This window comes from Conger conger, chromosome 3 (assembly GCF_963514075.1).
Source record: "Conger conger chromosome 3, fConCon1.1, whole genome shotgun sequence".
Taxonomy (NCBI): domain Eukaryota; kingdom Metazoa; phylum Chordata; class Actinopteri; order Anguilliformes; family Congridae; genus Conger; species Conger conger.
In genome coordinates, this window is record NC_083762.1 from 30,870,307 (window position 1) to 30,883,581 (window position 13,275).

General features: G+C 42.6%; 1 protein-coding gene across 1 annotated transcript in view; it reads right to left on the bottom strand.

The window, feature by feature from the left end:
* Nucleotides 1-3,488: 3,488 nt before the first annotated feature.
* LOC133124389 (protocadherin-17-like) overlaps nt 3,489-13,275 on the bottom strand; it is an 89,187-nt gene continuing 79,400 nt past the window's right edge. The window contains exon 4 of the mRNA XM_061235552.1: nt 3,489-4,123. Within this exon, the coding sequence (XP_061091536.1) occupies nt 3,489-4,123 (635 nt within the window). The remainder of the gene's footprint in view (nt 4,124-13,275) is intronic.

Here is a 13,275-nt window from a genome sequence, read left to right on the forward strand (position 1 = left end):
TTAACTTTAATAACAACAATGAAATGCACAGGAAAAAATGTCTTAGGGTTCAAAGTTAGGGAATCACTTTTGCAGGTCACTACTCACTCAGAATTGAAACACACATGCACGTAAGCACACACTCTCTCATACATACACACACACACACACACACACACAATCAAAAGCTATGGAAAATTAACAAGTTTTGTTTGAAAAAACAACAATGTGCGGAAACTTGGGATTGGTTTCTGCCAGGGAAGTCACTAGTGGTGCGAAAGGTAGTGACTAGGGGTCCACAGATTGGGAGGGGGGGGGGCAAAGCTGGAGAGGACCTACAAACATTCCAGTAAGACTAGAAAAGGGGGGCTCAGTAATATTCTTTCAAGGGGCCCAGAATTCCTACCTGCACCCCTGATTGCTGGATGGTGCGATCATACTATTTCTGTTTCGGGACAGTATGTTTTGAAAGTAGTTTACCTGCTGTGCAATGATAGGTCATTTTCTGTATTCTGGTGGCCTTTGATTAGTGATCAAATGGAGATTTAAAAAAGCACTGTATTCAGACTTTCCTTATTTTTGTAGTTGCACCATTCTTAGGAACAAGGAACATGCTAAACATGTCAGATATGTCAGCTTTTGTCTCTGGCAGTGTACTGATAAATATTTTGCACCAAAGAGAAATATAGAAAAAAAAGATTCAGCATCGAGGTTCTGCTCTACAATATTCTTTGGGAGAATCCATTGTTTACTGTAAGATCAATCATAGATTCCATGGCTGAAAGAGAAATAAGACCAGGTCTTCATTATTTTAGTTCTCTCAGCTTTGTCATTTTACCCTGCCATATACGATGGACAAGATGAAGCCAAATCGTAAAATTGGTAGATGGTAGACTTGGTAGATGGCACTGGATCATCTCACTGAAATCTATCCAGTTAAAAATTCTGTTCCCCTTAAAAGGATCTCCACACTAGTTTGTGGCTGTTGTTTCACTGTTTTTCCTGATGCAAAGGATACAAAAATAATGCAAACCATTATCAATATCACATTTAGAAAAGACTAAAGTAAGCCCATCAAGAACCTCAAAGTATGTAAACAGAAAACAGCTGAAATTCTGCTTCTAATGCTACATCAGTGCCTGACAGAAAATGTACAAAATGGAAAAATGGAATTTCAGTTACACCTTTAGTGAATGAGTATTCTGATGAACACAACAATGCAGTACATACAGAAAATACATAAACTGCTCAAAAAGAACCTTTTCAGTCCTTATTTACAATAAACACATTCCTCTATTAGCCTCTCACTGCTTCACATTTGTCAAGAGCACTACATCACAATAATAATTTACCTCAGCGAAAGTAAGGCAGTTGCATGTTTAACAGGGAAACAGTTGTGTTGTAGAAATGCCAGGTCTTTTTTTCTTTAAAAATAAATAAATTACAAATTTAGCTGCCTTGGAACAATACATCGGCTTTGTAAATGTACTCCTTGGATCACACTTGGTTGTTGCTTTTTCATTAACTGGCTCATTAAGCTTTGAACAGTTTATATATCAAAAGGATACTATTCAATCTAAGGCAACACACATTGTCCTTAAAGTATGAGGAACACATTCAAGAAAGTGCCAACATTATGCTTCTTGATATATACTGTACACATCACAAGTTCAGAAGTGGCTGAAATCAAAAAGAGATAGTGTACAAAGAAAACAACAACAACAAACAACACCAACAAAAATGTTACACTTGCTTCAATTTGTGACCCCAAGTAAAGGACAATTGTGAATAGTGGTTAAACTGAATAGAGGCCTGAAGTTGTTTTGACCAAACATTAAGCAAGACGCTGCTCTGAAGCATTGCTACCCAATCCCGTGGGATGAAGGCCAGAAGGAAAAAAAAACTCATAGAGTTTGACAGTGACTAAGGCAACCGTTGCCAAATACAATATATGCCCATGTATATTGCAACACAACTATATAGTAATTTGATAAAATACACAATATAGCTTTTGTACACTTAACAATTTGGCTCATATGCACAGAAATTGCAGTAAGTCAATACAAATATGTAATTTGATGTAAACACATTAAAGTCAATACACTTGCACATTGAATGGAGTGATAATGCAAAGGGACATTTCTTTTTTCCATTAAATTTTGGAGCAGTTTATAAATTAACTATTTTACTACTAACTGCACTTTAGCATTTTAATATTGTTTTCAGTTTATATCTTTTTTTTACAAAATGTAAAAATAATGTTGTTCATACCTGGATATTTTATATTTACATATATACGTTCACAGCAGATGAGAAATGTCCCTAACATTGGATTGTGATTGCCATTGGATATGCTTGAACAAGTGGATAGTACTATGGGATGGAAAGACGATGAAGAATGAGACTTACACAAAGACAAAGCTGTGTTTGACTGCTTCACCCAACTGGAATGTTTTATGTGTTAGACAAATAGAAGGGATCAGTTTTCACACATGATTGTGAGTGGCAGGTGAAGAGCAATTACATTTTCACATCTTCCTCCTCCTTCTATCTCCTATCTCCTTCAAATGAACTAAAATTTTTTTTTTTTTTTTTTTTGCATTTTGCATTTTGAACATCTATATCGCAAAATAAAGAAGGTACATGTCTATCTCCTTTCAGTCAAACATCATGGGCCGGGAATGCCTCTACTTACATTAATACTCCGATTGTCATAATAAATCCCCATTTCTTTCATATTCATTGCTGTTCCCACACCCTCCATATTATTGGGGGGGTCTAGGTGAAGAACAGAGTGTAGAGAGACAGTTATGAGCTGGTGGGCACTTGATGCTTACAAGAAGCCAGAGGCAGCATTTTTTTTGTTTTTTTTGTTTTACATTTCCATCAAAGATACAAACATCAAAAGACAGGCTTTGCCATTTTTTGGTAACCCACCTCCCCCTCAAGTCCAAAACAAAGCTTTGTTCCTTTGTGTTAGGCTTTTTATACCTGGCACATGTGTATGTACAGTGCAGTCCGTAGGTATTTTGACAGTGGCACAATTTCTATTTTGCTGTCTGTATTCCAGCACATTTTTGCTCCAGGATATGAAATATATAGAATATTTAATTATTTACAGTTGAAGTGTAGACTGTCAGCTTTAATTTGAGGGTATTCCCATCCATATTGGCTGATCTGTGAAGGAATTACAGCCCTTTTTAGTTCATTTCTGGGCACTATTGGGACAAATGGCTTCACAGGTTGTTTCTGATTAGTCAAGTATGTTCAATTGCTTCCTTAGTGTAGGTATAAGAGGGCGTTCAATATCATGAGGAACAGAGTTGTACCAATGAAAGTCAAGGAAGCTCATATTCAGTATTCAATTTCAAATGCAATGTGCTGGAACAAAACAACAGTCACTGTCCAAAGTCCAAATACTTACAGACTGCACTATGAATCTATATATATATATATATATATATATATATATATATATATATATATATATATATATATAATTTTTTTTTTTACTTCCTGACAGGTGTGGCTTCACTTCCTCTGCAGTCCTGTAAAAGCTTGTCGAGATGTCTGACTACCCGATCAGAATCCACCCCCACCGGGCGGAACTGGCGACCTCCATGCTCCAACGGCTCCAGCACGCCGGGGCCCACCTCACTGGAGTGCTCAGGGTGGGGGGTCACGTAGGGGGGCTCTCTCAGCTGTTTACAGGGCGATAGATACTGTCCGTCAGGTGGCCCGTAATGGCTACTTCCTGGGTCTACCTCACTGCACTCTGTCAGCCCTTTCCCGTGGGTGCACGAGGCCATGCATGTTTCGGCGGGGCTACAGGACGGTGAAGGGACCTCCTGCAGCAAGGGGCTCAGGGCACGCTTGGCTTTCAGGTAAGGTTTGACATTGGCCACCAGGATGGTGTGGTCCCGTCTGTCCTTCCCAAAGGTGCAGAAAGTCTTTTTTCCAGTGGAGCTTACCGTCTCATAAGCCTCGGACTCCATCACCGCCTCCATTCCAGCCGGTACGAACACGTTGGTGCGATAGTCTGTGCCTTCCGCCTGATTCCCTGCTGCAAACTGTGGCATCCAGCACCTGTCAGAATGCCCAAGCACTCGACACTCGTCTGTGCAATTAACACACTCTTCTTGTTCTGAGAGAGAGAGAGAGAGAGAGAGAGAGAGAGAGAGAGAGAGAGAGAGATAAGACATTGTATGTACACAGTAGCCTATCCACTTAGAGTTATGATATGCTGTGTCGAGAGATGCTCTTCTGCATACCACTGTTGTAATGTGTGGCTATTTGCATTACTGTCACCTTTTGACCAGTCTGGCCATTCTCCTCTGATGTCTCTCATTAACAAGGCGTTTCTATCTACAGAACTGCTGCTCATTGGATTTTTTGGTTTATTGCACCATGCTTTGCAAACTTGAGACTAGTTTGCATGAAAATCCCAGGACATCAGCAATTTCTGAGACTCAAACCACCTCTGCCACCAACAATCATTCCACGGTCAAAGTCACTTAGATTAAATTTCTTCCCCATTCTGATGGTTGATGTGAACATTAACTGAGAGGCTCAGAAAGAATATTATAACTTTATTGGGCCTTCCATCAGTCAATTTAAAAATGGCTTTCCACATCATAAGTCATAAATAAACATCATAAGTCTTGAGGACAATGCTGTGGGATAACAGAGTGGGCCAACTACAGAATCAGTGGCAGGTACGAATGCAAGATTTGTCATTTTAACTGACATATTCTGACAATTTCAGTTCTCTAGGCAAAAGGGTGACGATTTCATGCCCATTCTTATTCTTTTTTTTCATTTTGAATTTGAAAGGTGATTATAGCACCACCTTTTGACCAATCAAAGTCTTGAAATAATTCAGCAAAATAAATAGGAACCCTCAATAAATAAATAAATGCATCAATACATCAATACAGCTGCTGTCCTAAGATTGTAAACCATTAATGTGCTCAGCTGAAATTGAGAAAATGAAAGTGGTAAAAGGCAGTCTATACCACATTTACAGCAAGTGCACATTTGCAATTTGGCATCACATCAGAGTATGAGCTTTCAAGCCATTTTTGGACCAAAACATGAATTCTCAATTTCAATCCACAGTGAGCTGTGAAGGACCAGAGAGGCATATGTTCCAACACAAGAACATGTATACTGAATGTCCATAAATCCCTGAGTCTCAGCGCAAACTAATTTTCCATAGTGCAAAACATCCTCAGTAACTATATCAGAGATATTTTGGCTTCAGCCAGTTATGGCAAAAATCAAGGAAAGAAGGACAATGATAGATGCTGCATATCCACAGTAAGTGAATTCATAGGAAAAAAGAATCTGTGCTCTCGTCATATCATAGTGGATAATAATAATCCTCACCTTGAGGGAATGTTACTTCCATGCAAGTGTTGTTTGTCCTTTTATATAACTGAAATATCAATGGATGCATTTATTAATGCTGATAGTACAATCAAAACATTACGGCCTCTATCTTCATAGTCTAAGAACATAGCCTAAATTGCGGCACGCAAGTCCATTTAGGGCATGGTCAGATGCACGTTTCACATTGGATAGCTCAAGGCCAAATTAAGGTGCAAGGTTCAAAAGGGATGGCAAAATTACTATTAGGTTTGTCTCAGGCATAACATGCAATAAACCAATTAGAATGTCATTTTCTATTCCCTTTAAAGCCAACTACATTTGCCCCTTGATGATACTCCATTTGCCCCCTGATTGGAGTTTGCATGTTCTCCCCGTGCTTGCATGGGTTTCCTCCGGGTACTCCGGTTTCCTCCCACAGTCCAAAGACATGCAGGTTAGGCTGATTGGAGAGTCTAAATTGCCCGTAGGTATGAGAGTGTGAGTGAATGGTGTGTGTGCCCTGTGATGGACTGGCGACCTGTCCAGGGTGTATTCCTGCCTTTCGACCAATGTATGCTGGGATAGGCTCCAGCCCCCCTGAAACCCTGTTCAGGATAAGCGCGTTAGGATAATGAATGTATAATTGTATAATGTGGCACATACTTGTTTTCATTTCTGATATATCCAATAGAATAAAAACTAAGAATAGGGTTAAAACGTGCATTAAATTGTAAGATCTGAATGAATCCTGTTTTTCAAGTCATATCCAAAAAAAAACATTATAGTGATTTAAATTCCCAAATAAAAGCAATAGTCACTGGACAAAGCTTAGGACGTTATCAATAATAATAATAATAAAAAACATTCCGGCTGCTTACCAGGCAATAGATGAAACAGCTCTTTAGCCCGTATTTCAATCAAAGTGATAGCTTTTATTGGGTTTACTCCCGACATGCTCTTTGTCAGATGAACTTTCTAGAAAAAAATGTGTTTTTGAAAAAAAATCAAAATGGCTGAAAATCTAAATGGTTGCTAACGTTGTTACTTGAGGTAAAGTTATTCATCAGAAGGAGTAGGATCTACTAATATAAGTTGTAGTATTTTCCATTTACCATAGTCAAAGATACAATATAGTGCCCCCCAAAGGCTTCTCAAGTGTCATGGGGTAGTAGCAACTTATGACTTTTTTCATTTTCATTTGTTTTAGTAAAAATGGCCATGCCCGTAACAATTGATAGCCATGTCTTGGAGAAACTGAAACATGGAGTTATTCATGGCTGAATAAATAAAAAAAGATTGGATCAATTTTGTAGAAGCAAAAATTTGTTTGAGAAAATTCTAAATGGTGGAAAATCTAAATGTTGCTAACATTATTTCTTAAAGCAAAGTTGAAGTTATAGGATGAAGGATTTTCCATTAATCATAGCCAAAGATACACTCTTTGGAATCCTGCACATGTTCCAATAGCTGGTATAGCAGCCCCTAATGGCAGACTAATGCCCAGTTGGAGACTTGGACAGAGATGGAAGATACCAAATTTCAACATTATTTGTCAAAGTTGATTGGTCAAAGGGCAGTGCTTTTATATGTTTCAAGCCGATAGCCTGAATATAAGCTGCCACGGACCAAATTACCGCACAGCATACACTACCTCAGTGATATACAATGATTTAAAGTAACTAAGATTCATAGTACGGACAACCCAGGGTTAGAGCTCAAGTTACCTCGCTAACCTCATAATCTCATTTCGTAGTACACCCCCCCTTGGTCTAAGCTCTTAGCTTGACTGTCTCGCCTTCTCTCCATTGCCTTGTCTGCCCGGATTATGACCTTCGCCTGTCCCTTCCTGATGATCTGCTTATCCTATGTTGTTCCTGTTTGGTGGCTTCTGAACCTGGACTGTCTTTGAAAAGAAAGTATTTTCGACCACTGCGGCATAGTTTAAAAGGCAGTTCAGTGTATGGTGATATAATAATAATGTTATTAATAATAATTTGTTGTTTAATAATTTTTTTACATTTTTCTCCCATGCTGGCTCCCATGCTGGCCTGCGATGCACAGCTGAGATCAGGGGTCTTGGGTTTACCCACCTTTTTATTTGCTACTACCGCCCTGATCATAATGTGATCAGGTGCTGTCTTGTAAGTTAACAGGTTATTCAAGTTGTCATGGTGGTCTTTTAAATTTGTCTTTGTACTGCTGATTATTTTCTTCTGAACGCAAGTAAATTAGTGTAAAATGCAACTTTGGAATTTACCCTGCATTTCTAAATACAATATTCTATTGGCTAGTGTGGCCCCGCCTACTGATGGAGAGGGCACACACACCTGGGTTGCATTAACTAATCAGCCCAGGTGCTTAAGGTGTGCTTGTTTCCACAGTACAGGAGATCACTCGAGAGTGCCAATTTTTGTGGTGGAGTTTTGTTTGACTTTGTTTATCCTTCAGTTTGTCACAGCATTTGAAAGAAAGATGCAGCTGAAAAACAGTGGAGCTGGCAGGCTGAAAAGGGACCAGCTTCGAGCAGCGAACTGAAAAGCTGTCACTCGGTCTTACTTCCTGACTTACTTACTTTCCTTTTGCCTTTTTTATTTTAGTTCATTATTTTTGTCGGGAACCCGTGAGGGGGAAGGGCGAAGACTTTAGTATTTATTTTGTATTCGTGTTGCCACTCTTTCTCTATGGGGCAAACAATGGGGATAACTCTGGAAACGGCGCATCTCCCTTCCAGGGGTGTCAAATGGCGTGGGAATGTACAAGCCTTAACACTACCTCCATGTTTCACAGATGAGGGGGATGCTTTAAGTTCTTGAGCAGTTCCTTTCTTTCTTTCTCCTTTCCTTTACTTCTTCTGTCATCCCATACAGTTGTCTTCTGTGGTCTACCAGGTTGTTTGCTATTGCTCTGCTCATTAATGCATTCTTGCATCTTAATGTATTAAACAGTTGATTTTGGCACACCTGATGTTTTGGCTATGCCACAGATCAATTTATTTTATTTCAGGTTTTTTAGCCACGGCCTGTTTTACTGACATTGATGCTTCTTTTGTCCTCATGTTAAGACAAGAGCAAAACAAGATGCAAGTGCAACACCTGGAATCAAGACCTAAGACTTCATCATTCTTTGCACTGCCAATGTGCCACAACGCAGGTATTCGTTAGAATTGTTATTGCACACAACATTTCAAATACATTGCTAGTTAATATGGATTTGTAGATAGCAGTTATAAATCTGTTGAATACTTTTGTGCATTTTCAACTCACAGAAATACAACTTATTAAATATGTGAACATACAAGTAAAAGCTGATATAATCTTAATAATCCCTTACAGCCGACACACTGAGAAAGTATACTTCACATTGCTTTCGAAGGTAAACAAGCACCAACAGGCTATATGCAACAAGGCTATCAGAGGAAACTGAGAGACATGTGGGCTTTCTGTGGTTTGGTTTCCTTCTTATTATGCTGCCCTCAGGAAGATAATGCAGAGTACCCAAAGCCCTTGTGTACACCTAATGCACAGACGGGTGCATTAAGGGCTCCTGCCAGATCTTTTATTAGCATCTCATTTTTCACTTTGCGAGTCCTATGCAGAATATACCTGCAGCAATACCCAGTCTGGCCCACAGCGCCGCTCAGTTCACTCCCCCTTCCTCCATCAAGAGGAACGGAGAGTGAATTCTCTGAGAGGCCCATTTGTGAAATGTCAGGACGGATGCAATTATGATACCCAGATTACAAAAAAAACCAGTGCACAGTGGAAAAGAAAGAAAAAAAATAGTACATTTAAAAATGGTATGTTGCCCCCCACTCACATGTGCTGTCGCCACCTTTGCTTTCATTGGTCAGGCAACAATTAGCCTACTCGACGCCTCCGGTAGTATGAATACAGGTAAGCCTTAAATGGATAAGACTAGCTTGAATGGATAAGACTCAGCTAAAATTGCTGTGGAGCAATTGTAGGAGATTGCAGAACCAGGCCATATTGCAGCTACCCATGTCTTCATATTGGGAAATACAATCAAATCACGAAAAAAAGTAGATGGTCCAGAGCAATTTACAATAAGTACAATGGAAATCACTTTAAACAACACCAGTTTGGTGTGACCCTATGCTTGTTATCAGCGTTTCAGTGATATCTCAGCAAAAGAAATCAACTTTATTGGGGCTGATTTTCTAAAGCCTAATAAGATGAAAATAGTTTGACCTGCTGATTAGGACGATGCTTGTGTTTGGTTCCTTTTCAGAAAAACGTTGAAATAAAAAATGCTCAGTTGTGGACAATAAATGTGTTATATTGTATTAGCTATATCCTAAGCTAAGCAACATGTACAATACCCCAAGAACATTTTAAAACTAGCTAGGAATCTAATTATAATTTGTGAATTAATATGTTCATTTCATTGTGCTTTTATAAACCAGCGTATCTATGATAGATCTACGTTGATAACTATCTAATGAATAGCCTACACAAAGTAAGATACGTTACTTTGTTAACCAGTTAAGTTGCTGTACCTACAAATATTATGCTTTATGAGCTAGTGATGAAGGCAGGCCAAACGGTGTAGCCCACATCTGTTCTGGATTTGCGTAGTCCAGCCATATTTAAACATGAAATAAATAAATGATTTACTATACATGCTACATCTGTGATGGCTCCAGGCCGCTAGCATTAGTTGTAGGTCAAACAGAGCCAAGTTGGACACATAGTACTACAGTGTGACAAACAAACTGATGGAGACATTACATTACATTATTGGCATTTGGCAGACGCTCTTATCCAGAGCGAGGTACAACAAAGTGCATATCCATAACCAGGGATAAGTTCGCTGAAAGACCCGAGAGGGAAGTACAATTTGAACTGCTACCTGTACAACAAAGATAAGGACGAGGGCCAATTTTATTATTATTATTTTATTTATTTTTTTTAAACAAGAAACAAAGAGCAAAAGTGACCAAAGTTAACTATCAAAACACTGCTTACCTAGCCAACTAAAAAATACCGATACACAAAGCAAGTCACAGAGACAACAATTAAGGTTCACATGGAGGTAGGGAGGGATGGGGAGAGGTGCTGCTTGAAGAGGTGTGTCTTCAGCTTGCGTTTGAAGGTGGGGAGAGATTCTACAGTTCTGACCTCAACGGGGAGTTCGTTCCACCACCGTGGAGCCAGAACAGACAGCAGTCGTGAGCGTGAGGTGAAGGTTCGGAGAGGGGGAGGTGCCAAGCGGCTTGTGGAGGCTGAACGAAGAGGTCTGGCAGGGGTGTAGGGTCTGATGATTTTTTGTAGATAAGCTGGGGAAGACCCTTTAACTGCTTGGAAGGCTAGCACCAATGTTTTGAATTTGATGCAAGTCATGACAGGCAGCCAGTGGAGGGTAGTAAGCAGGGGGGTGACGTGCGAGTATTTGGGAAGGTTGAAGACCAGACGAGCTGCTGCATTCTGGATAAGTTGGAGGGGTCTGATGGCGGATGCGGGGAGGCCAGCCAAGAGGGAATTGCAGTAGTCCAGGCGGGACAGAACCATCGCTTGGACCAGGAGCTGGGTCGAGTAGGGGGTGAGAAAGGGGCGGATTCTCCGTATGTTGTATAGGAAGAACCTGCAAGACCGGGTCACCGCCGCAATGTTCTCGGAAAGGGACAGTCTGCTGTCCATCACCACGCCGAGGTTCCTTGCACTGGGTGACGGCGTGAGTGTGGTATCCCCGAGGGAAATGGAGAGATCCAGATGGGGAGAGGTATTAATATCATTTCAGTCTTGCCTGGGTTGAGCTTTAGATGGTGGTTGTCCATCCAGCTCTGGATGTCCCTCAGGCAAGCAGAGATACGGGCTGAAACCTGCGTATCAGACGGCGGGAACGAGACGAAGAGTTGGGTAGCAGTGATAGGATAGCCCATGTGCAGTGATCACAGGGCCAAGGGAGCGAGTGTAAAGAGAAAAAAGAAGCGGGCCTAGGACTGAGCCCTGGGGAACTCCTGTGGCGAGGGGCCAAGGTGTCGATACCGAACCAGCCCAGGCAACCTGGAAGGAGCGACCAGAGAGGTAGGACTCAATCCAGTCTAGGGCTGTGCCACAGATGCCCGTTGCTGACAGGGCAAACAGGAGGATGGAGTGATCCACAGTGTCGAAGGCAGCAGAGAGATCTAGAAGAATGAGGAGGAGAGGGAGGCTGCTCGTGCGGCATGGAGTGACTCACTGACGGAGAAGAGCGCAGTCTGTCGAGTGGCCCGATCTGAAGCCAGACTGATGGAGGTCTAGCAGGTTGTTGTTAGAAAAGAAGGAAGAAAGTTGAGTAGAAGCGGCTCGTTCTATAGTTTTAGAAAGGAAAGGAAGAAGAGATACCAGGCGGTAGTTCTGGATGATGGAGGGATCCAGAATAGGCTTTTTTAGCAGCGGAGTGATGTGGGCCCTCTTGGAGGATGCCGGAAAACAGCCGGAAGACAGGGAGGAGTTGACAAGGGAGGTGACAAATGGGAGAATGTCAGGTGTGATAGTTTGGAGAAGAGGGGATAGGGTCAAGGGCACAGGTTGTGGGGCGGTGGGAGAGCAGGAGTTGAGAAACATCAGAGTCTGTAAGGGGGGAGAAAGTGGAAAAGGAAGGGATGGGCCTAGAGGGGGGGGGGGGGGGGGGGGAAGGGCACAGTGAGGGGGGCAGTGGTTGTAAAGGATCTGCGGATGACTGTGACCTTCTCATCGAAGAAATCAGCAAAGTCATCAGCAGCGAAGGAGGACTGAGGAGGAGGAGCCGGTGCGTTGAGGAGAGAGGAGAAAATAGAGTTTCGGGGGGTTAGAACCGGAGTTCTGAATTTGTGTTTGATAGTATTTAGCTTTGGCGGCAGTGACAGCGGAAGAGAATGCTGCCAGGAGAGACTGGTAAGTTGTGAGGTCTGAAGCGTCTCTGGATATCCCCCACTTCCTCTCCGCTGTGCGGAGGCTGGCCCTGGAGGTACGGAGGGTGTCAGATATCCAAGGGGACGGGGGGGATGTGCGAGGCGGCTTTGAGACAGGGGGACAGAGGGAGTCAAAAGCAGAGGAGAGAGATGAAAGAAGGGCGGCAGATGCAGAGTCAGCGGGGAGTTTGGAGAAGGATTCGAGAGGGGGGAGTGAGGCGGTGACAGTGGTGGCAAAGGAAGAGGGTGAGAGGGAGCGGAGGTTACGGCGGGCTGAGGAAGGGTAGGTGGGAGGAGGGGGAGGGGGATGGGGAGGAAGAGGGAGGGAGAATGAGATGAAGTGGTGATCAGATGTATGCAGAGGGGTAACCGTGAAATCAGAGCATGAGCAGTTCCTCACAAAGACAAGGTCTAGGACATTGCCTGCCTTGTGGGTTGGAGGAGAGTGTTGCAGGGAGAGGCCGAAGGAGTGGAGTAGCGGTAGGAAGGCAGCAGCCTGGGAGGCTTCAAGGTGGATGTTGAAGTCTCCAAGGAGAATCAGCAGGGTGTCATCCTCAGGGAAGGAGCTGAGAAGGGTGTCTAGCTCATCAAGGAAGCTTCCCAGGGGCCCTGGAGGGCGATAGATAACTGCAATAAAAAGGTTAGTAGGGTAGGATACTACAACAGAATGGAATTCAAAAGTGGATATGGACAGGTCAGAGAGGGGGAGAACAGAGAATTTCAACGAGGGGGAAATTAAAAGACCAGTACCACCGCCACGGCCAGAAGGCCGGGGAGTGTGCGAGAAGGAGAAGGAGGATGAGAGGGCAGCGGGAGTGGCGGTGTTGTCAGGTGTGATCCAGGTCTCAGTTAGGGCAAGGAAATGTAGGGACTGGAGGGAGGCATACGCAGGGATGAAGTCAGCCTTCCGAGTGGCAGACTGGCAGTTCCATAGTCCCCCTGTGACAGCAAAGTCCTTACAGGGGGTGAGTGGGGGGTAGCTGAGGTTGGAGGAGTTCCGACACCGTGGAGGCCCACGTCGCAGGGGGTGTCTT